This window comes from Cornus florida, unplaced genomic scaffold (genome assembly GCF_030987335.1).
Source record: "Cornus florida cultivar Cherokee Brave unplaced genomic scaffold, ASM3098733v1 CherokeeBrave_3.0.0_Hap2_Chr06, whole genome shotgun sequence".
Taxonomy (NCBI): domain Eukaryota; kingdom Viridiplantae; phylum Streptophyta; class Magnoliopsida; order Cornales; family Cornaceae; genus Cornus; species Cornus florida.
Window position 1 is genome coordinate 66,761,411 of NW_026775576.1, and position 23,248 is coordinate 66,784,658.

The window sequence follows — 23,248 nt, forward strand, 5'->3', positions numbered from 1 at the left end:
AGTCTCTGGATTTATATCTACCAGCTCAACATCGAGTTTATAATTGCACTCCAGCTTTGTTATTCTGTCGGTGCTTTCTGGTGACTCGGATTGTTTATATTCTCTGGACTTGACACGATCTGCTTTAAGTTTGTAGGTTAGGTACAATATGCATTTTTTTAATACCTTTTGGAACTTATTTGCTTAATTGCTTAACACTGGAAGAGTTTTCTGTTGCTAGTGCGATATTTTTCAGGAAGATGGCTGTTTTGAACTGCCCTAGGATAGAAGTGTAGGATTGTTATGCGATATGGGAATCAAAACCACCGGGGGTGGGCTTTCGTCATCTATGCTGTAATTGTTGCCCCTAAGATTTGTGAAAGATAACCTACTGTATCACTGTATGTATGTTGCCAATGTTTACTTGTTATCATCAGGGACTGGAGGTGTGAAAATCCAGAGCTGGAATTTCTTTTGTGTAATATTGAATGGATTTCTGCACAAGCCAAATTTAGTTCCTTTTACTTTGTCTTGCTCTCTGTATGTGCGTCGCACGCGTGCATACTTGTCTCTGTGTTGTGTAACAAATTCTTTTACCTCAGGCTTGCGAAAGAGGTTGTGATGCCAAGAGCACCTTCTGCAATCTTTACAACACAGTTAAGCGTAGTTGCCCTTTCATTACTAGCAATTTTAGATACCTGCACTGCCAGCAAAACATGTGTTGCCTTTTGCTTTAACAGGGCTGAGAATTGACAATGGAATATAAGGGGAATGTATCTATTATGGGGCCTCTATTTTAAGGTTCTGTAGGGACCGAAGGCCGACTTCCTGATGCCAATGGCAAGGCAGCTGGAGATTTGGGAAAGATGGCCATAGTTGCTGACAGTTAATGCTACTTCCACACACACACACACACACTGGATTTGGTGTTATTTAAAGTGTCCTATGTAGTGGACGGAATTTGGTTGATTGCACTGTTCTCTTTTCGAGGATGGTTAAGAGTTGCAATTCTCAGTTTTCAGGGTTCTTTGTGTCGGTGCCTCTTGATTATGTCCAGTCTGATATTGTATTTCGGAATATTGAATGATATTGTGTTGAGCTTAGGATGCTTGTAGTATCTCCCACAAGTGGTAGAAGAAATTCAACCCTTGAATGGTGAATATCCTCAATACCTGTGAAAGGAAATTTTGAACCACATGCCGTTGTTAGCCCTTGACCCATGTCCAATAACTGATAAAACATGCAGAAAGACTGATGCAATCTTTAGAATTTCTAATGGTATCTTAGGTAGTTGGAAAATCATGGTATAAATTTTGGCATTGAATATTGATCTATTTTGCATTAGCAAAAAGTAAGTCTTGTGTCAATTTTCAAATTTATTCAGAAGTTAAATACTGAAAAATTTCTAATGGTATCTTAGGTCAAGTTGTTCTTGTGCTAGAGCAACATAGAAGCTATAGATTCTCATAAATGTTTGCCCGAGAAAGTAGATGAAAAAGGAGCTCTCTGCTGCCTGCCAATCACTTTTTTTGTTTTTTGTTTTCTAAAGCAATGCAAATCACTTTGTCTGCCACAATGTTTGTTTTAACTTTTTTGTGTTTATAAAACAATACATTGATTTTATACATGTACCGAAAGACATACATCTCATTGAGCATGAATGAAAGTCATAAGCTACATTGGCTATGACTTCTATTTGGACTGAATGCCATACATACATCATTTCATGCGGATACACTCCCAACCATCCTTCATGTCCATTCCACATTTCTTGTGAATGACTCAAATCAAAACACTTGTAAGATTCTATATGTATATGAAATTCCACCAACAAAGTTAAGACAGAAACAGCTGAAGTAAAATTCAAGAAGCAAGTACATGAATGGATAACAAAACCTCCTCTATGAAACAACAAACATTTCCATTTGCTTAAAAACTTCTGAGCACTCTCTTTGTTCCAATTAAAAGTCTGATTATGTGACCAATCGCCCTGCCCCCAATGGGGGAATAGACAACATAAATATAAATTGGAAAATAATAATTGTATTTAAACATATAATAATATTAATAATAATAATTGTATTTAATATGTGAACCTATCTTCCAGATTAACTTTCCTCCTCCCATAAAATTATCAGTAATGAAGTCCCTACTTCTTACACCTGACAAACAAGAAATCACGTAATCCCATTTTTCGTGCAAGAATCACCAAGGATCAAAATTTCGTTACAGTGTGGGGGTTTGCCTTCATTTTAACTCTGTACTTCATTGTTTTATCTTTTATATACACAAACCAATTTAGGGAAAAATAATAATAATAATAATAATAAATCGTTAGTGTGTTGTTTTCAGTTTTCTGGGAACCTGCTGTTAACTCCATCAAAGTATAATTTTACAAAACAACCATTAGTAAATAGTTCCTCTAAAACGATAGTGGTGGTGGAGTGCAACTACAGAACAATAGGCCACTCTATTTCCTTCAGTGTGTAGCATTTATTGCCATGAAGTTATTTTTTGCCTAAAGGTAACCCACCTCATGAAATTGGCATCTGCAGGCATGCAAGAAACAGGAACAAAGCTTGCTGAATTTTGTGCGCATGCTCTTCTGGCCTTGGAAGTGGTCATACATCCTAGGGCTTTTCCACTGATAGATTTCCCGTCTGCCCAAAGTGGTCCCTTTGATGGAGTTAACAGCAGGTTCCCACAAATTTCTAGTCAGATACACGGTACACCCATGTCTTTTAACCTCCTAACAAGCCCCCCACCCCACCACACACACTATGGAACAAAAAAGTAACAAAATGAAAGAGAACCTCAATAAAACTGGTAATTTAATTATCCCAAGGCCTTGATAAATCCAAACTATTTACTTAAAGAAAGTCCAAATCTATCCACAATGTAGGCTTTAAATAATAGAATCCGGCCAAAAGTTGCAGGAAATATGAAAAACAGATAGATGCATCAAGCTTAAGGCCACCTGCAAAAATAAGCCCCCTAAAATTCACACCTGATTTCCCATTGATAAAATAAGCCCTCTGCAATTTTCCCCAATATCCACTCTGCCTGGTAAAGATAAGTCATTCTACTTTACCCTTGAACCTCTTATAATGCCTTGTTCATCTCATTTTTCAATCTACATAAAAATATTTTCCAAAGGCCAGAAGGCCCCAAACTACAAAAATTCCAATCGAGTCGATCGTAAAATTCCAATTCAAGCTCGTAAGCCTTTAAGACAGCAAGACCATACATTTCTTGCAAATCCATTAAAAATTTGGATCCCATCCTCTCTTCCTTCTACATGTTCTTGAAGGAAACTCACAGCTTTCAGAAGGTCCAAGCTACTTCATAACACTGATCAAGCCCTAAAATAGAACAATTGGAGGAGACTGAAAACCTTATCAACAAGTAAACACATGGTAGCAGCAATCTCTCTCTCTTTAGAATCATCACTGACAGCAATCAACATAACCTTCATACAATAAGTTGAACAGCGTACAAGTAAATATAATAAAAATAAAGAAAGCAAGAGCATTCTATTTGGATAGTCATTTGATAGCACTCTTTATTCAAATCAATTTCTATAACCAAAAATTTCTAAAGGATAACTAAAAATGTCATGAAGAGGAGACCGAGTCAATCTTTTATCTTCCTTCCAACAACAACCCAATACTTTAGAAGCTTCTCATTGCCTTAAACCTTAAATTAATATAAATTGTAACAGAAAGAGCAGTCACTCTCTTTCCTTAATGCATTTGAATAGAAAATTCATCCCTAACAAGTTCTTTTCTTAATCCTGTCAAATATATAGCTTGGTTTCAACTACATATCCAACGTTTCACGTAATTTTTGGGAAGAAAAAATATATATATTTATAAAACAAGAAGCCTAATAGACCCACTCCCCTTAAATATTGGTTGGTCTGCCCATTGTCATATAAAAAGTGGGAAGGTGTCCAGAAAATATCTCACACACAGTAATTAAACAAAGTTCAAAGGTAAAATATGGATTAATTCTTCAAAAGACTTCCATAAAAATCTATAACTAGCAAAAAGAAGACTACTTCAACACTACGTGAATAAAAAAGGCAGGAATATCTATTGATATTCTATTTCCAACATATCAACATTGATCCAAAGTCATTTAATCCATCACAACCACAAGAAAGTGTCTAAAAACAGTCACTCCAAGTGTGTTAAATACTAATATGATGTCCTAATTAAGTCAATTGAGATTCATTCATCACAAGATCCAGAGGGAGCATAATATTTAGCTCATTTTAACCAAGGAAACTGCCCTTCATGTTAAGTTGGAAAAACTAAGCATTACTTCTCATTATGGCCCTTTGTACTCACTTCTTGTTACTTTATCCTAGAATGCTCTTTATCAACTTACATCACCATTCAGATGCAAAAGGTGGTAACTATTCCATGATCTACCTAGCAATGCCCTTCATTTTGTCAAATATGTCAAATTTCTCCTCTTCACTCTCTACCTTATCTCTCTACAGTACTACAATGCCCAGCAGACTGTAGGCAGGATAACAACATCAATGCATGTCATCTTTTCCAAAATCAGTCAATATATAACTCCACTACTACGACATAGAGATTCTCATTCACCAACCACAAAACCCAGAATTCCATAAATCTTCCCCATCTCGTTCCCTCTTCAATACCATCATCAAGTCGTCGTCAATTCCCTCTACAAAATTGTGATAAACAAACTTTTGACTTTTTCAATCTCTCGAGCAAATTAGAGAGAAGACTCTGTACTACAAAAGTAAATTATTATATAAAACCCAATTTTAATGCTGATAAATGAGGAAATGAAATGAAATTAAATTCCATTCTTGGGGATTTTTTTTTTTTTTTCCCCAAAAGATAAAAAACTAAAAATAAATCACCAAAAGTGCAGAAAATATCAATTTTAGCAGTTTAATATATTATACCCAGTGTATACCCCTCCCTGCCACTACTAAAACTCACAGATGACATTCCTTCACACCCTGACAACAAAGATGGCAAGACTTTAAAAATGTCGAATAGAAAATCATAAGCTCCACTAGCAGATTATCATATCCACAAATTATGTTCTATGCAATCAACAATAATAGTAACAAATTTACAAAACGAAATAACAGAATGAATGCAGATATCAAGCCATGACCAACCCTCCTGATATTCCCTAAACATGAAACAAATACCATAGTCATATAGAACATGTACTAGAAAGAAAGAACACCAAAGTTAATATTAAACATTTTTTGTAAGAATAAGTGGACCACCAAATGCCAACAGTTACTTCTATAGTTCTATTTAGCCATAAATCCCTAATTCTAACAGCTGAATATTTATGAACGTCGAGCACAATCACCAAAATGAACATAAAACATCTTAACAGAAACATAAAGAATGACCCGATACAAAAATTTCTTCCATTTCGGGAGAAATGCCTCAAGCTAACATCAGATGATGCAGTAAACTATTCCTAAGAGACCCAGTAAGCCTATAAAAATAAAAGGAAAAAAAATGAATTTCCATTAAAACCAAGGCAAACAAGAAGCCTCTGAAAAGGAACCAATATGAAAATCGTATGGAATACAGATAGAAGAGATTCAACCGAATGCTAAGCATGAAGAATTTTAGCAAACTCAGTTCAAAATATCACTAGCATAGAGAAGAGCGTGTAAATCAAGAAACAGGCATACGCAATCAATCCACGGTGCTCATCCCCACAAGAAGCCAACTCCACCAAAAGCCTCGCGCAAACCCGAGTCGACCATATGACAAAAACCCCAGCCACAACGAAAATAGGCACCCCACCTTGCGGAACAAACAGCGCCATAGCCGATAAAATCACCATTGGCAACATACAGTACCCGATCAAACTCACACACCGATACAAATCCAAATTCCCATTTCGTCCTGCCAACATATTGAACACCACATACAGAAACAGAGCCGACACAGTGACCCATCCCAATATAATCCCAAAATGTAGCTTCCCGGCGAGCAGTTGAAACAATCCGAAGGCCATCAAGAACAGAAACGGACCAGACAAGTCAGCATCTTCATAAAGATCGGCCTTTACTCTAAAAGGGTTCAAGATTGAGACAGACTTGCTCCAGATTTGTTTGGTATTGATTCCTAGTTCTTCAAGCAGAGGTGGTTCATCCTCGAATCCGGTACCGATTCCGATATTATTGCCGCCGAATTGTGGGGCGGACAAGGAGGTGGAGGCGGCGGCAGAGCTGATGTCGAATGACATGAAGGGGATGCCAGGGTTTGCTGATCGCGGCGGCTGGAACGGCGCCGTTGGGAGTCTCCGCTGCTGAGCGCCGGCACCGGGGTTTCCACCGGACGGGAAAACCACCGGCGGGACATTGAATTCTTTCGACATGATCAAAGATCTGTATATATCGATTTGGAAACTTGGAACTTACGAAAGGAAAAATTAATAGTGGGGCGTCGAGATTAATTGAAGAAGCTTGTAAAATTTGAGCCGAAATTTTGGGATTTTAGGTCGAAATCATGATGAAACCGAGTGACGACGATTGAAGAGATCCAAGGATGCAGACACTAAAAATGTCGGAAAATTAGGGTTTTGAGATTTTGAATCTAAAGAGAGATCTGTGCATAGATGGATTGTAAGAACCGAGAAAGAGTATTGAATAGATCGTATGTTGATGCAATTAGAACGTATGTATATGGGTTTGTGTGTGTGTGTGTGTGAAGATAGAGAGAGAGATTTGGTAGCATATTTCACGTCATAATGCAAAGTTGTGGCAATGCTAGAGTACAGTAAATAAAAATGAATTTTGTATTAACATTTTGAATAAATGGTTTTAGCAATTAGTAATCCAAATTCCCATTTTGCAATGGTGATTCACCGATTACCGTTGTTTAAGAGAGAGATCAACCATCGCCACGTATACGCACACACCCAATGCAGCCCCGCTTTTTATATTTTATACGTACTAATTTTAATTTTTTATTTATATATCTATAAAATTTAAAATTTGCCTCCTTGAAATTATAAAAAAAACTTTACCATCATTAATGGCGGATGCAGGGGCTCCCAAACCCTTTTATAAAAAAAAAAAAATTTAGTAACATTAGTTCATTTCAGAATATATTAACCCACTTCAAAATATATTTCACTTATAATATTATTTTTATTAAAAGTTATCCCACCGGCCACCCCCATACACTTCTATGGATCTGTTCTGCCAAAGTAGAGAGAGGAGGAGCACAAGAGATCAATTATTTATAAAATATAAGTAAATAAATGTGGTCACAAATTATATAATCAAACTCACTTAATTAAATAATTTATTTATAATTAAATATTTTTTTCGTCCCATATTAATTGTACAACTCCAAAATTTTAACTCACTGCCGTTTTTTATTTTTAAATCATTTAAGATTATTTTTAGTCATATTCTTTTTATATATTTATATATTATTTATATTTCATGTCAGATATATATTTCAGTAATTTTGATTAATAAAAATTGTGAGTCAAATTTTTTTAAGAGGACAATTATTATGCGAGGGAGGCAGTAATAAGGTGATTGACTCAATCAAGATACCAAGATAACCTCTTCTTTAAGAAAAAAAGTAAGGGTAAAAAAAAAAAAAAAAATGGGGTAAATGGATTGAGGTTTACGTATAGACATGCAAAGTAAATTCATACTTTTAAAATCATTTTCCTTTTTATAATTAATATAGGGCTTAGTTTCAAAATTCATATTTTTATAGTAATTATTTTTTAAAAATGTGCACAATTGGGCATATTAGACGTCAATAAATTTGGTACTGTTGCACTAGAGTTTTTGTTTTTTTGGTTTTTTGACAAAGCAGTGGAGTTCACAGCCACAGAGAAATGGCGGCGATAAGCCGACTGCAACTCCTCCAACCGTCGCTGTTAGTGAAACCCTCCGTCATTTTACCCAAATTCCTTCGCTCTTCATCACCATTCTCTAACCCCTATATCTCCGGCACGCGTCTCCGTAAACTCTCCGTTACTCCCCCACACTGCTCCAGCTCCGATCAAATCCCCAAGGTCACTTTCGCTCTCTAAAATTTATGTACAATTTTAACTCCTGTTACTCGGTTATATCTATACTCTGTTGGTGTCAAATGTCAATGCAGAGTTCTTCAACTTCAGGATCGAGTCCGTCTATAGTTGGTGATCTTCTGGATTATCTCAACGAGTCTTGGACTCAATTTCATGCCACAGGTATTCCAAACGACTGTTTTAATATATGTATATATATATATGTGCGTGTTTTTTATATATACATGTATGTATTAATGTATTATATATACACACAATTGCCTACACACAAATACGTAAATGGTATTCGGTTTCAATTTTGTTTTTGTATTGGGAACATATCACGGGATTGTTTCTGACATTGACTTAGGAAATGATATCCAGAATTAATTTAGGATTGGAATTTATATTTACCCGAATTGCATGTACAATTACTGACTTACATAATACAGATTTGGCTATATATGTGCTTCTGTGTATTTGGATGCTTACATTGGATTGTAAGAGTAAAACATGGAGCTCTCTGATACTATTTGTTTTGTTTCCACCTATTGGTACCCAAGTTCTGCACAGTGTGCTCGAGTCTTGAAGTACCCTGCTTTGCTGTTATGCTCAACTTTGGTATCCCAACACTCTTAAGAAATTAACAGCTCCCTGCTCATACTCTGGTGTGAACTTTTGTCTCTCACTCGCATCCCTGCAGAAGCGTGGTTTCATCTCTCTCATGAGTTCAATCCCTTTTTCAATCAATGACCTAGGCATCTATTTATACAGTGTTATCCCAAGTATTATGTTGGACAAGGAATACAATTTTTTCTGGTATGAGAATTTAGAAGACAGTTCTTTTAAATAAAACCCCAAGGATAGTAGGAATTTGAGGCATATCTCAACACAATTTTCCTACATGTATAAATGAAAATATTCGAACTGAAAAATGAATTTCAGGTGTGAACACCCTTGGCCCGTTTCATAAGTTTCATGTATTTATAAATGAAATATAGACGAAAGTGAACTTTTGGTCTTATACCTGCTGTTGAATCCTTCAAAGTAGTAGGCTTTTGGCGTCTGTTTTAGCTTGTTGGAGGCCATAGCATAGATTGATTTACTGAGCTTGTGTAGCAATTTAGGATTCCTAGGAGAAGAGAAGCTTGGAGTTGCTGAGTTGGAGGAGGCTTAATAGACCTTACTTTTTTGTTGGTCTCTCACTTGCCTATGTTGTCAATAGGTGTGGAGCCTAGCTTGTGGTTCCGATCAGTAACGTGTCCATATTACCAGCAAGAGCTCATAACAAATATTGTAGTTAGTATATCTCAACCTCTGATGTGGACACCAAAACTTGTCCCACGGTTCCACCATATAACCAACATGAGGTCTTCTCCTCAGCTTGTTCAGCCAGACCAAACCAATCGTCAGTCTTTTATGCCTTGTTTAGTATGAAGGTTGGAGCAAAGGGGGAAAGGTAAGAGCCCTTTATTTCCATGTTGTCTAGTTGAGTAAAATGTAAATGAAGAAGGTATTGCAGGGATAGTGCATTATCTGCATATACATGTGTATGTGTATATGCAATAAACACCAGCTAGAACCAAAGGATGAGGAGCTTTTCAACCTCGGTGAAGCATTTACAATGTGATAAACATCTCACCTCTTATAGTGTGCTGTGATCCAGTGATTGTGCTGCAACATTTTAACTATTTGTGATCCCTACAATAATTGTGTGCCTTCATGGTACATCATAATCCCAACAATTGTCCTGCAATATTCCCATTATGTTATGATCCCCATGACAATCCACTTCGTATTGCTCTTTATATACTTAATGTGTGCAAGAGTGGTGCCTCCTTGGCAACTTTAGCCTACGTTTTGCGGGAGGGAGGGCAGGGGAGGGATGGAGCCTTTGTTTGGTAGAGCGAAGAGACAGAGGGGAAGGATGAGAGGATAGGTGAGGCATCCTCCTAGCCCACCATTTTACTTCCTTCCATATATTGGGAGGAACTAGAGAGAGAAGAAAGGATATATGTTGGTTGGATAGCGTTGAAAAGACTTAATTACCCTCATTATTCGGTATTTATTTATATATTTACAGGTTTAGTGGTAAAAAGTAATATTATCCATATCCTTTCCTTCCACTCAACCAAATAAAAGGAGGGATGGATGCCCTACCTTCCATTGATACGCCTCTTCCATCCCTGCTCCTCTTCCTTTCATCTATTTTTATATCCCTCCTACCAAATGAAGCATTAGTGGATTGCTGGATTGCTTTTATCTATAAAAAAAAATCTATGAAATTGATTTGTTAGTTTCATATACTTCATTCATATTCAAAAGAAATAAAATTCAGACTGTATATAAGTATTCCTAAATTTAAACTTTATTGTGAAAAATCAAAATCCAAGCATGTGACAACCTACAAGGATCTATTAAAATTTAAATATATATATTGTTTAAAAAAAAAACAATTCAACAGCATGTTTATACTTAAATCTAACATGAAGACGTAGATCTACAATAATGATACATGGATCAACATATATTGATCACAATTATATGTTTATATGGGTATTGGGCTTCTTGGATTACCCAAACAACCTAGCACAAGAAACAAAGTGCCTTGCAAGACAGCTCTGTCTCAGTTGATCTATCCTCAGTCTGTTAATCCAACCCAATATCATTTTTTATGCGTACCGCTTGCTGCTCGTCGATCCCAAGTAGACTTAATTTCTTGCCGAGACTTTGGACGTTGGTTGATTCCGTTGCAGGAAAAACAGAGGGAATTAAGCAAGACAGGTGTCAAACTGAATGGAACTATTTGGTTTAGAATACTTCAGATTCAGAACACAGCCTGATCAACACATTTTGATAAGTGATAGAAGGAAAATATGCAATATCCTATTTTCTTAACCATAATCCAATCAGCTTTGAATGTGTTGCAAAATTATATAATTAAAACTACCTCATGTTGACAATGCTGGGACCTTTCATATATTACTTGGCTCATTGATCTTAATTGGCACGAGAATCTTGCAATAAGAGTCTCTAACAATACATGCATTGATAAAATGATGAACATATGTTATATTGGCTGGTTATATTGTGCAATGGCAGTTTCCGACATTTATTTTCCCAACTATTTTGTATTGAAGTGTTTATAGATTTAACTGTACTAGTGCCACAGTTGGGGGTACGGCAATATTGATCTTAGTCATAGTAAGGCTGTCTTGAGACAAACGAGTGTATTAGTTCATGTTTCTCTTTGATGCTATGTAATAACATCTATAGTTTTGCAGAAATCTCATGGAAGAAAATAGAAAATGAGTATTTGCTTTGATGTTTGGTGACAAAATATTTTATTCCTGCTTACTGTCTGTCCTTTGTTGTAGCTGAAGCAAAACGGCAATTAATTGCTGCTGGATTTCATTTGCTAAATGAGAGTGATGAATGGGATCTGAAGCCTGGTGGACGCTACTTCTTTACTCGGAATATGTCTTGTTTGGTTGCTTTTGCCATTGGAGAAGAGTGAGTGAATTCATCCTATCTGGTTTAAATTTTACACTCAAGATAGTTACACTGACCGAATACTAGAGGTTTAGGTGCATTCCACACCATTTATTGTGATCCACATCTTTATGTGGCACTCATTTTGAAGCAGTCAGATTATTATCCTTTGTGGTTGTCCATTCTTTTTCCTTCTTTGAATTCCATCTGTTTTTCTATTTCTTCTCTCTACTAGTCTCGAAACCTTCACCTGGGCTTGGGAGTTAAGACCCAAAGCCACCAAGACAAAGGTAGACCAGTTGCTTCCGCTGTTTGCTTTTTAGTAATTTCTTAGAGGGAATATCTTTGCTCCTTTCTCACTGTTCTTTCTAGTTTATAACAATCTGCACATTTATAGTTTGAAACTTTTTTCTTATTTTTATTTTCTTTGTTTTCAAAGTGATTTGTTTTATAGAAGTTCTCAATTGGTTTTTCAGGTACACTGTCGGTAACGGTTTTCACATAATTGCTGCACACACAGATAGTCCATGCCTGAAACTAAAGCCAAAGTCTGCATCATCCAAATCTGGCTATCTTATGGTAAATGTGCAAACTTATGGTGGTGGTTTGTGGCACACTTGGTTTGATAGGGACTTGAGTTTAGCTGGAAGGGTCATAGTGAAAGGTGAAGATGGTTCCTTTTTACACAAGCTTGTCAAAGTAAAGAGGCCTCTGTTACGAGTACCTACACTGGCAATTCATCTTGATCGGTCTGTTGCTTCTCCTTATTATTTAATTCCATGAACTGTACTAACATAATTTTACATAGCTGTCTGTTGATTTGGAACTGTGGTTAGAATTGTTACATTTGGCTCTTTGAAGTTATTGTGAGCATGTTATAATAATAGAAATATTATTTGAGCATGAGAATTTTTTCTCTCTTTTTTTTTTCAATCAGTAATTGCACCAGACTTGATTTATATTTACACACATGACCGTTGCTTGCTCCATTTGAGGAGCCTTTTCTGGGTTTTAAGGAGAATTCTATGTCATTATAACCTGTTTGGTTGACCCAAATAAGCAAGTCACTATTTGGAATAAATAAATAAATAAAAAGTGAATAAGGAAAAGAAAAACTAAATAAGTAGGTTAATTTAGTCTTGTTAGTTTGAACCTTTAGATCTCCCTTGTGGGTTTTGGTAAAGAATATTCTCATTGCCAAATTTATTATACCTTTGTGCCGGAGTCAGGCTATTAATCAATTAGGGATCCTTGGACTTCTTTTAGCCTTCATGCTTGGAGTAACTTTTATGCTTGTTGATGATCTTATTTTAATTATTTTCTTCCACATGGTCCTACTCTGATACAAAATGATCATGAATCTCTCTCTCTTCCTGTCTAATCAAATTTGTACATATCTAGGTCATAACAGAATCCATGTAGCACATCAAGTGTTGTGGGAATCAACAGCCTGAAGATTCTGGAATAGACAATATTAGAATTCAAGATATCTATAAATTAGTTAATTTACTTGTTTATGTTTTCTGCTACTCTTGCATGCTGGCTACCTGTCCTCTCAGTTTAGCGGGCAGCAGGTGGTCTGTCATGCAAAGTTGGTTTCTTTTTTATCAACTTCCTTGTAGATCTATATTGATTGACAGAAGATAATTCTTTTTTCCTTTTTTTTTTTTTTGGAGGTGGGAAGAGGAGGGGGGGGCATATAGAATTTTCGATTTGATGATTTAAACATTCCTCCTTCAATTCTTACTATCATACAACATATCATACTTTATATCTTGTATTTCTAATGTCTATAGAATTTTATCCTGATCATCTTATTTGGAGATAATATGTGTTAAACTCTCCTCCTAATCGTCCTATCTCTCAATTCCACCCATGTACCAATAAATATCTTATATTCTAATCCCCTAAATTCATTTCAGAAGAATTTAAATCATAATAAATTTGAAATGTATAGTTGTATATTTGAAATAATATGTAAGAAAACTTAGAAAAGAATGATCTAATCGATACCTCTGTATGTTGATCCTTCAATACCTCTCATTAGTGGTATTAAAATTTCTTTCTTTCTAAGTCTTAGAAAATATTGATTTTTTAAAAATAAATAGAGAGATAAAATACAAGAAGTTTGGTGTGTTTTGATGAGTTTCAATCCGATTATATTTGAGTTGCTTCAGCTTAGATTCATAACCATGCACTTATTATCTGCTTTGGCAAATTATTTAGTTTTTATATTATGGATTGCAAAATTTCCGTATTTGCTCATATCATCTGCTGTTCAAATTTTCTTCTTCTCTCCATTTTTTTTTTTTTTTTTTTTTGTTGTATTTAGCACAGTGAACAAGGATGGGTTTAAACCAAATCTAGAGACTCACCTCATTCCGCTTCTTGCAACAAAACTTGAGGATGTCTCTGCCGAGTCCAAAGAGAAAAGTAATGCATCATCTTCAAAAGCTGCTCACCATCCACTGCTTATGCAGGTATTCTCTTAGCTGTGGTCAATTGAGAATAGAATCTATATAGATATACATATTTTCTGTTTTCGGGTGGGCTGCACAGGTGGACTAGTAATGATATAATGGTGCTATGCTGTAGAATAGGCAGTGAGAACCCTTTTAATGCAATTCTGACAGGAAAAAAAGAAAGGTTCTAGCAATAAATGTACTAACAAAATAGGAAAAAAAATATCTACAAAGTCCTTTAAGAAAAAAAAAAAAAAAAAAATTGATCTAAACAATCCACTAATTTTTTTTATATTTCCAGAAGTCCAAAATTTTATTTTTAATACCCAAAAGACCCAGATGGTATGCAAAAAGGTGGTAGGTGGACAAATATACCCTTTGGGCCTAGATAATCAAATGTCATATATTCCCATATCACGAACATGTTTGCCAAACATACCCCTCTTTCTCTGTGTGGCTCCCCCCCCCCACCAAAAAAAAAAGTACAGTAATTTCTCTGCTAAGTCCATTTGGATTTGTTTGTAAGATTCCTGGGGTTACCAAAATACAGTTATATTGTAGCATTTCATGGTGGACAATTTCTCATTATTTTTCTGAGACTCCAATGCTCCATTCCGTTTCAATTCTAGTTTCGATCTAGACATTTCCTTTATGGCAGAAGTGGAGAATAAAAACTCACGTCTCTCAGTTGTGAATCTGGTCAAGAGCGCAGTCAGTCACCCATCTTCCATCTCCCCAGTTAGTTTCGAGTTTGGGCTGCAGGAGATTCGAGTCGGCAGGGAAGTCAGTCCGGAAGTAGAAAATGCTTTGCTCTGATGGAATAAGTAAAATATTTTGTAATGTACACAGGGAAAAAAAATCTGTATTGTCCCTGTTGTGGTAGTCTCAAGTCGATTTTATCATCTTGATGATATTCTCAGTCTTCTTTTTAACTTTTCTTGGCTTTTGAGGAATGACCATACCTTTTTCCCTGCCTTTGTCTGTTCTACTTATTGTACATACCTGTACAACAAAAAAGAATAATAAAACTTTCTTTTTTACTTGAATTGTAATATTACTGATTCAATATCCTTTTTGCTTTTTTTAATTTTTTTGAAGAAGGGCATTGATTTTTAGCCTTAATTTCCTTTGCAGTTCACCCACTTTTTTTCTTTTCTTTCTTTTTTCTTTTTTTCCATCTTTATGCTATTCAAAGGTGAAAGATGACAAGGACAAGAACAAAAGAAGAAGAATATAAATGGGGTGCAGTGTGTGTGTGTGTATTTGTATATTAAGGATTTTAACCATTAATCTACATATTACATTTCCGTGGTTGTTTTACCAATGCCATTTTTTTGACTGATAATGTTCAATCCATATACAACTGGTGCTGTTCTTTGAATTTTATACTTCATGGCACTTATATTTCAATATTTTTCTGTAATTGGTCACTATACTCCACTATGATGTTCTCAAAAGTTTAATAAAAGATTTTCAAGTTTGGTACTAATTTCTGTTATTTTCTTATATTCGATATTTCTTTCAGCAATTCTGTATTTTGAAACCACACCATGACAATCGATACCAATTGTTTGTTCCTTGTGCACGATTTGATTTGACAGTTTTACCTATTTAATTTTCATTCCTGATAAATTCTAACTGAGAAGAGCCAAAGTTGGCTGGTGAAAGTTTACGGAAAAAGGAAGATGAATGGAATTTACTTGGTGGAGATATTCATTCTAAAGAAATACTTTGTCAAGTAGCGTCTATTGTGGAGAACATCTGAGTAGTTTACAGCTTATTACACAAACATTCTCCTGACTTTTTTGAGATCAAAGAAACTTGAGTATTTTCTCCATACAAGTTTTGGAACATGATGTTTTGCAAAATATCGTAGGAGTCTTGGATTAATGTTAAATGCTTCTTAGATTGACCACAATCTCTTCTTCTTCTGGGTTACCTCATTTTTAATATAAAATGATGGTGCCTAGTTCGGCATTCTGTATATTTGTTGTGGATGTTGGATGGTTGTTCTTGTAATTTCTCTGTATCTCTCTTTCTCAGATTTTGTCAGATGAGCTAAGTTGCAGTATTGATGACATAGTGAGTATTGAGTTGAATGTTTGTGATACCCAACCAAGCTGCCTTGGAGGTGGAAATGATGAGTTCATATTTTCTGGAAGATTAGATAATCTTGCTTCAAGTTATTGCGCATTGAGAGCACTTGTTGATTCATGTGAATCACCTGGAGATTTATCAAGTGAGCATGCTATTAGAATGGTTGCTCTTTTTGATAATGAAGAGGTATTTTTTCTTGCAGTATTTGTAACTTTTTTTGTAGGTTGAGTATTGCTTTATTTTGACTTTGTCTATCATTATACAGTATAGGAAAGTAAGGGGTGATTGCTTTAAGTTGTTCATCTGATTGGTATTAAATTATTGGTCCAGATTTCTTCTAGGATTTTACTCAGCTCACAGTATTTCCATTACTGTTATATCAGATATAAGAAAAGGGCTCCATAGGCCCAATACGGAGCGTTAGTCCTGTTGATGTGGAATTCCTGGAGGGGTGGACTGAAGTTAGGCATTATCTGCACTTAATGGATCAATACTCAATCATATATTGATCTTTTACTATTGTACCAAGCAATACGAAATATGCTATTATATAAAATTGTTCTATAATTCTTTTTTCCCGTGTTATTGGAGTTACTTTCCATCAAGCAATCCACCTTTTCCATAAAATCCGTCATGGCCATGTAGATGCCATAGAGGATGAAGTCCATGCTCCAATGATTGTTGTAACACTTGATACAAGGAGATGATGGACTGAAAAAGCAACGATGTTGTGGGTGATGTTATTGTTCCAGATTGGATTGTCCTAATTATATTTTCTCTGGAATTGTTATGTTACTGCTAAGTTCACTGTGGCATGTTCACATCATATTCCGTCCACAGTTGGTGTGAATGTTGAAAGTCCTCTATATGCATGTTATACTTTCTGTGTTAGACCTAGTTACGTGGTTACTAAGTACCTTTTTCCAGTACATTATGTTGTTGCTGAATTGATACCTTTGATTGTATAGGTTGGTTCAGATTCAGTTCAAGGAGCTGGTGCACCAACCATGTTTCAGGCCATGAGAAGAATAGTTGATTGCTTAGCTCATCAGTATGTAGGGGAAGGTGCTTTTGAGCGTGCGATTCGCAGATCTTTTTTAGGTACGTCCTCTATTGGACCTTTTAGTTGTAATACGAAGATGGATTTCATCTCCATTGATGCATTTGCATTTTTTATTACCATCTTTACATATCTTATCTGTGGATTTGTTTTGTTAATTGGAATTAGCTTAAAGCAGGGGGTATCTTCAAATTCCAGTATTCTATATGGCTTTAGAGATCTCTTTTATGACGGGAACACATAGGCACACAATGTTTAATCAAGAGGTGCACTTATAAACATCTGAAATGTGTGTCTATAATTTTACTTATTATAGTTTATTATCTTTACGTTTATCTCTATGCATTTATAGTACAGGACCATGGCGGAGCCAGAAATTTTTTTCAGAGGAGGCAACCATTAACAGTAATATGACACAACAATTTAGACCAAAATAATAAATAGCAAAGGAGGGGTCTTTTGACTCTTTTCTGAATTTGAATTTATAAAAATTTTGTGGGACCCATTGGAGGAGAAAAGACATGGGTCTTTTTTTAAAATTTTAAAAATTATGTTGGGCCAATGAGTTAGAAAATGAGGGGTCATTTTGAAATTTGAAAGTTTTTCTTAAGGTTTTTTGTGAATTTTTTAGGAGTTTAGTGGGGGCATTTTTACAATTGTTGAAATTTATGTGTAGAAAATTAAAATAAGGAAAATTCCAGTGGGGGCAATTACAATTGCCCAGCGTGGCTAAGCCACTGGTGTTGGACTATAGGTAAAGCTATTCCAGTGTAATTGGATTTAGGCTTTGCTGAGTATGTAAATGTGTAGTTATATAGGATGAGCTAATTATCCCCTCCTAAAGGAAGATCACCTTGTCCACAACTTTTATTTGGCAAAAATGCCTCCAAAATGAACTCTCTCTCTATTGTTTTTTTCAATAATTTTACCATCCTTCTTGTTTAGCCATGAAATGCAGAGTTGGTAAAGTGGCCTCCTCTCTCTATATATATCTCTGTATATACACACAAATCTATATATAAGTATATGGTGTTTTTAATAATGCATCAGCCACATTATCCAATCACTGTGCTCAGATTTGTTGTTCACACTTCATTGTTTCAATTTGCAGATTTCACCTGTCATCTTGTTTGTAGGATGATCTATAGTTCATTTTGATCCAGGATACGAAGTTATCAGTGATCTGAATATGCACCGAGGGGATACTATCAGCACTCACCTATTTAATGCTATTTTTAGGAAAGCCTCCATGGTTTTGTATTGTCAAATTCTGTGTATCCTAGTTTAACTTATAATAGGCCTGATGTCCATGCTTGGGGCTTGTGGTGTGGGATTGTTTTGTGTTTGAGTTCTCAATTGTTCGAGAAAGATTATAATCAGAAAATATTATTGAATCCCATAACAATCTCAAAGTATGATTTATTGGGATTTGGGATGCTTGATACCTAATTTTCATCTAAATTGCACAAAGGCATCTTAGATTTAATTTTTTCATTGGCAAGAAACACACTCACATGCCCCTACACGGACTTGAACCCTCATAGATGCAATTTTTTCATTGTTAAGAAACAAACTCACACACTCACATGCCCCTACAGGGACTTGAACCCTCAATCTTCTACTTTGGAAGGCGAGGAAGTACCACTAGATGTCATTGCCGTGAAGATTCGCTGAATATAGCATTCTTAGTGTTCGTAGAGGAAAAAGAAGAGTGAAGGGACAGAATGAAAGGGTTAAACCAAATGACTTGATAATCTTCTTGAGGGTTCCAAAAAGCCTTCTCATGAAGGCATTTTTGTTGGATGAAAAAATGTGGACAAGGGTAAGCACAGTGCAGAGAGATACATGCTTTTATATCCTCCACAAGTTAGTGCTTTTCTTAGTACAATGAATTGTAGCTGTTGACAGTGATTCAAACTTGTTGGGCAAATTTCTAATGTCTATGTAACAAGAACAGGGAGGGACATGGGTATTTGTGCAAATACGAGGTGGCCTAACATAGTAACTTCCAAAGTAGAATGTAGTACAACTATCTGAAAAGCTTCAGGGTCGATAGTCAGTAGAGATAGGGTCTGACATGGGAAAATTGCAGAATCCGAAAAAATAGAGTGTTTTTTTATTTAGTGTGAAATTATAAGTATTAATCAAATTTCCTGAGCTACTTTTGAATGTTTAATGTAGTGTCCGCCGACATGGCTCATGGAGTTCATCCAAATTTTATGGATAAGCACGAAGAACACCATCGGCCAGAATTACAAAAGGGTCTTGTTATCAAACACAATGCAAACCAGCGCTATGCAACAAGTGGAGTTACAGCTTTTCTTTTCAAAGAAGTTGCAAAAATTCATAACCTTCCGACTCAGGTGATTGCATTTTAACATGATGCGTTGTTAATGAAGGAAGTACTTCAAATTTATTTGTATTTTTATCCACATCTTTTCTCTACTACATTTAATTCTGCAAATGATGCTTGTGGCCAAGTGCCAACCATATGGAGGTTATGGTGATTGGATCACCATCATGCATTAGCCAATTTTGCCTGATGGTTATCCTCATATGTTAATATAAAGTCTAAGCACTCATAATAAATTTGGCTCTAAAACGCTAAGCTGGTTTCATAGGGTGGGTGATCAATGTCCCTAATTCAAAGTTTTGCCATTTGAACCTTGAAATTGTGCATGAGCTAATCAGTAAACGTGGACTTGAACTAACTTGCGCATTTGGTGGTTGGGAAGGGTAAACAAATATTCTTGTCATTTAATTGTCAATGACCATTTTTTTTCAAGTTTATCATTGAATTCAACATTGGCCCCATAAATAGTGTGCAAGTTTTTAACTTGCTAGGCACAATAACAATCGTCATTTTATTCCTTTTGGTGTATCATTCCACGTATTTTGTAATCTTGCAAATAGTATTGTGGCCAATGAAGTGTTCAAAATCATAATGAATGGCAGATGAAGTATTCAATAATCCTGTTCTTAGACACTCATTAATGATGAAATAGTGAGTGACTACGTTTTTCCTTGTCATTGAAGAATTTTGCTTTGTGAAATGACATGGTCTGCCATTTTTAATAGGAAATTATGGCATAACCACAGATTCTCTACTGTTGTCTTTTGTAGTCCTAACAGTAAAAATGGAGTTTGCTTGTCCATACATACGCAGGAATTTGCAGTGAGGAATGATATGGGATGTGGATCCACTATAGGTCCCATACTTGCATCAGGGGTTGGTGTTCGTACAGTTGATTGTGGCATTGCTCAGCTGTCCATGCACAGGTATAAAATTCATTTGCTTTCTTGAACTTCCATATTCATTTGCTTAGTTGAGTGTGTATGAACAGTGTAGGGGTAACTAAGTATTTTGTAAACTGTATCGTCAGACTTATTTACGTATTTGAAAAGTAAAAAAATTCATTAATTTTGTTTGATCGAATTATCTAAACTCCTGTACTGGGAGCTACAATGAGTTGATTCAAATTAATGGAGTTTTTTTTCTTTTTTTCCCCCCAAACTTTTAAGCCATCTAAAATGCCATTCTTTATACCACCTTTAGAACGTGAAATTTAGTTATATCAGTGACAGTATATAAATGGCAAGGTCTATCTTTTTTTTATGTCTATCCACACTTTCACATTTTAAATAAGGATTTAATGCATAGCCTGCTGCAGTGCACATTTGTAGTAGTTGAATGGCACAAGCTTGATCATAATTTGATGGCTATTTAACTTATTTAATGGGGTAATGTGATTGCATTTGACCTCTCTATGTCTGTTTGCTATGTTGAACCAATTCTTCCATGCTACCATCAGTCTTATTTACAGAATGTAAACAGGGTTTCCTCTTCTTGCTATGGTTCCATGCTGAAAAGAGACCAATTCACTATTACACATTTTTATTGCTGCTTTCTTTCGGCTGAGCTACTATTCTTGTCTCTTTGATTGCAGTGTGAGAGAAATCTGTGGGAAGGAAGATGTTGATATTGCTTATAAGCATTTCAAAGCATTCTACCAAACATTCTCAAACATAGACAAGAAGTTAAATGTGGATTCTTAATTGCTCGGCCAAAAGAAGGATATAAATTTGTGAGTTCTATTTGTAGCCCCATTCATTTGTCTCTGAAAGAGAAACTGTAGTTCATATATTCATTTTGCCTCTAAAAGTATAGTTTGGGAAAAGATGAATGTATGGGTTGGTGACAGAAACTATGGTGGAAGTAAAGACTTTGTATTTATATGGTTTTACAGAATATATGAGAGGAATCGGACTAATTTTAGTTGTATTAACGTGAACAGGGTTTGCTGGAATTCATTGGATTTGAAGTGGAAGTGGAAGTGGAAGTGGAGGTTTGGTTGAAGTCGAGTTTCGGACTTGCTTCAGAAAGTTTCTGCTTCAGCTCAGACAACAAAGCCTGATTCTCCCGGTTGAGCAGTTCAGCTTTCCTCCGTAGCCTCTCATTTTCCCAGATAATCTGACAGTTCTGCAAGTACAGCTGTGAATTTTGTTTCTCCATGGGAAGAATTTGTATGGCCCCTGAAACTGAAGATGAGACACATTATAAATAATTTCAGGTAAATGCTTACCCAAAGGAAAATATTTATCTTTTAAAGAAATAATATGTATCAGATGAACATCTAAAGATCTAGGTAATACTTGAAATGGTTACTAAATTTTGGTTGTGTCCTGAAATTAAGATACAGCATCAGAGCAAGAAATGCATGAGGAATTCTGAAACTAAGGCAAGTGGATATGAATGAAATAATTGATGAAGAGATGGTGATGTAAGATAACAGGGGAATCTGTCTGTGTGTATGTGCAAATGTCGACGACGCAAGAGAGTTAACAAACCCTTGTCAATCTTCAGTGAAAGAGCATTCAATCAAAATGAAGTGGGGGAGGCAAGCGGATTAATGATTTTGATCGCATGAGATATATATATATACACACACACACACATCACACGCTATTGTGATGGGTAGGACGTGGAACACTTGAAACAGCAAGCTTCCATATTGCAAAGCCCCATTGTCTGCCTTTTCTGCTGAAGGCTTGTATATTTTGAGAGACTTTAACCGCGAGACCGCAGAGAGAGAGGGGATAACTTTTTAGGAAAAAGATAAAGGACTTTAAATGGTGGTGCACGTGGAAGTTGTTTGTGTTGTGGCACCGAGTGGAGTCCTTAGCTTGGGGAACAAAGGTAGGACAGTTGGAATGTTGACGTACACGGAGAGAGAGAGAGAGAGAGAGAGAGAGAGAGAGAGAGAGAGCATGCATGTTTTGAGGTTGTGAGCACGGGAGACAGCTGAAGGATAAGTGAGGTTTTTGATGTTCATGTCATGGTATTCTCGCTTAAAATCCTTGTCACACACTCGAGGAGAGTTCTGAAGCCACGGCTGTTTAAAACCATTGAGCTTAAATACTTCTTCTCTAAGTGGATGTTGCAAAATACTTGCCTTTAATTTCTATAAAAATTTAATTTAATTTAATTTTAAAAAAAGAAAAAAAAAATTGTGAGAATAGCCTAATGAGAAAGACTTTCACTGAGAAATTTTCTAATAATTACCCAATGCATGTGGGAGGATGGCACGTGCTTGGCGGTAGATTACGGATTGCTCTAAGATAGGTACGGACCTATGATGGGGCAGTTGGGATGGGGTGGCTATTCTGACTGAATTTTATTATTATTTATTTACAAAATTGCATATAATTTTTATTAAAACATTAAAATTACACCCGCTTAATATTTTATAATACCTTACTATATATTCTTGTTATTTAAGGCCGTCCCAACTGATTTTTTTTTTTTATTAATTACAAAATTACCTATAATTTTTATTTAAATCTTAAAAATTATTTTCACTCAATTTTTTTAAAAATTATATCCTTCTTGTTAAGCCATCCATCATACAAAATTTTCATACAATTTTTTGGGTTTTGGGTCCCTCCGATGCCAACATCATAGTACTTGGGATTTTTAGAAAAATTAAATATTGAAACCAATCCGAGTTTCACAGTTCCAACAAAAGTGAAACCTAGCCAAGTCGAACAAGAAGTCCAAACCGAACAAATATTGCGTAATGAAATGGAACGGAATGGATTG

The 23,248-nt window shown here is 35.6% G+C and overlaps 2 protein-coding genes across 2 annotated transcripts; one reads left to right on the top strand and one right to left on the bottom strand.

Moving 5' to 3' along the window:
• Nucleotides 1-5,338: 5,338 nt before the first annotated feature.
• On the bottom strand, nt 5,339-6,780 carry LOC132311821 (uncharacterized). Its single transcript, XM_059809938.1, has one exon. The coding sequence runs from the start codon at nt 6,376-6,378 to the stop codon at nt 5,635-5,637; it is 744 nt and encodes a 247-aa protein (XP_059665921.1). The 5' UTR covers nt 6,379-6,780; the 3' UTR covers nt 5,339-5,634.
• Nucleotides 6,781-7,801: 1,021 nt separating this feature from the next.
• Nucleotides 7,802-21,583, top strand: LOC132311822 (probable aspartyl aminopeptidase). Its single transcript, XM_059809939.1, has 11 exons — nt 7,802-8,043; nt 8,133-8,220; nt 11,415-11,550; nt 12,006-12,278; nt 13,862-14,009; nt 16,035-16,274; nt 17,057-17,189; nt 19,330-19,511; nt 20,315-20,427; nt 21,096-21,233; nt 21,444-21,583. Exons 1-10 carry the CDS (start codon nt 7,864-7,866, stop codon nt 21,202-21,204), a joined length of 1,602 nt encoding a protein of 533 aa, XP_059665922.1. The 5' UTR covers nt 7,802-7,863; the 3' UTR covers nt 21,205-21,233; nt 21,444-21,583.
• Nucleotides 21,584-23,248: the final 1,665 nt, after the last annotated feature.

Excerpts from the sequence above, each read along its gene's own strand:
- LOC132311821 (XM_059809938.1), bottom strand. The coding sequence starts at position 6,378 with ATGTCGAAAGAATTCAATGTCCCGCCGGTGGTTTTCCCGTCCGGTGGA.
- LOC132311822 (XM_059809939.1), top strand. The coding sequence starts at position 7,864 with ATGGCGGCGATAAGCCGACTGCAACTCCTCCAACCGTCGCTGTTAGTG. Across the intron at positions 11,551-12,005 it reads GCTTTTGCCATTGGAGAAGA|GTACACTGTCGGTAACGGTT; the intron begins GTGAGTGAATTC and ends TTGGTTTTTCAG. Across the intron at positions 14,010-16,034 it reads ACCATCCACTGCTTATGCAG|ATTTTGTCAGATGAGCTAAG; the intron begins GTATTCTCTTAG and ends TCTCTTTCTCAG.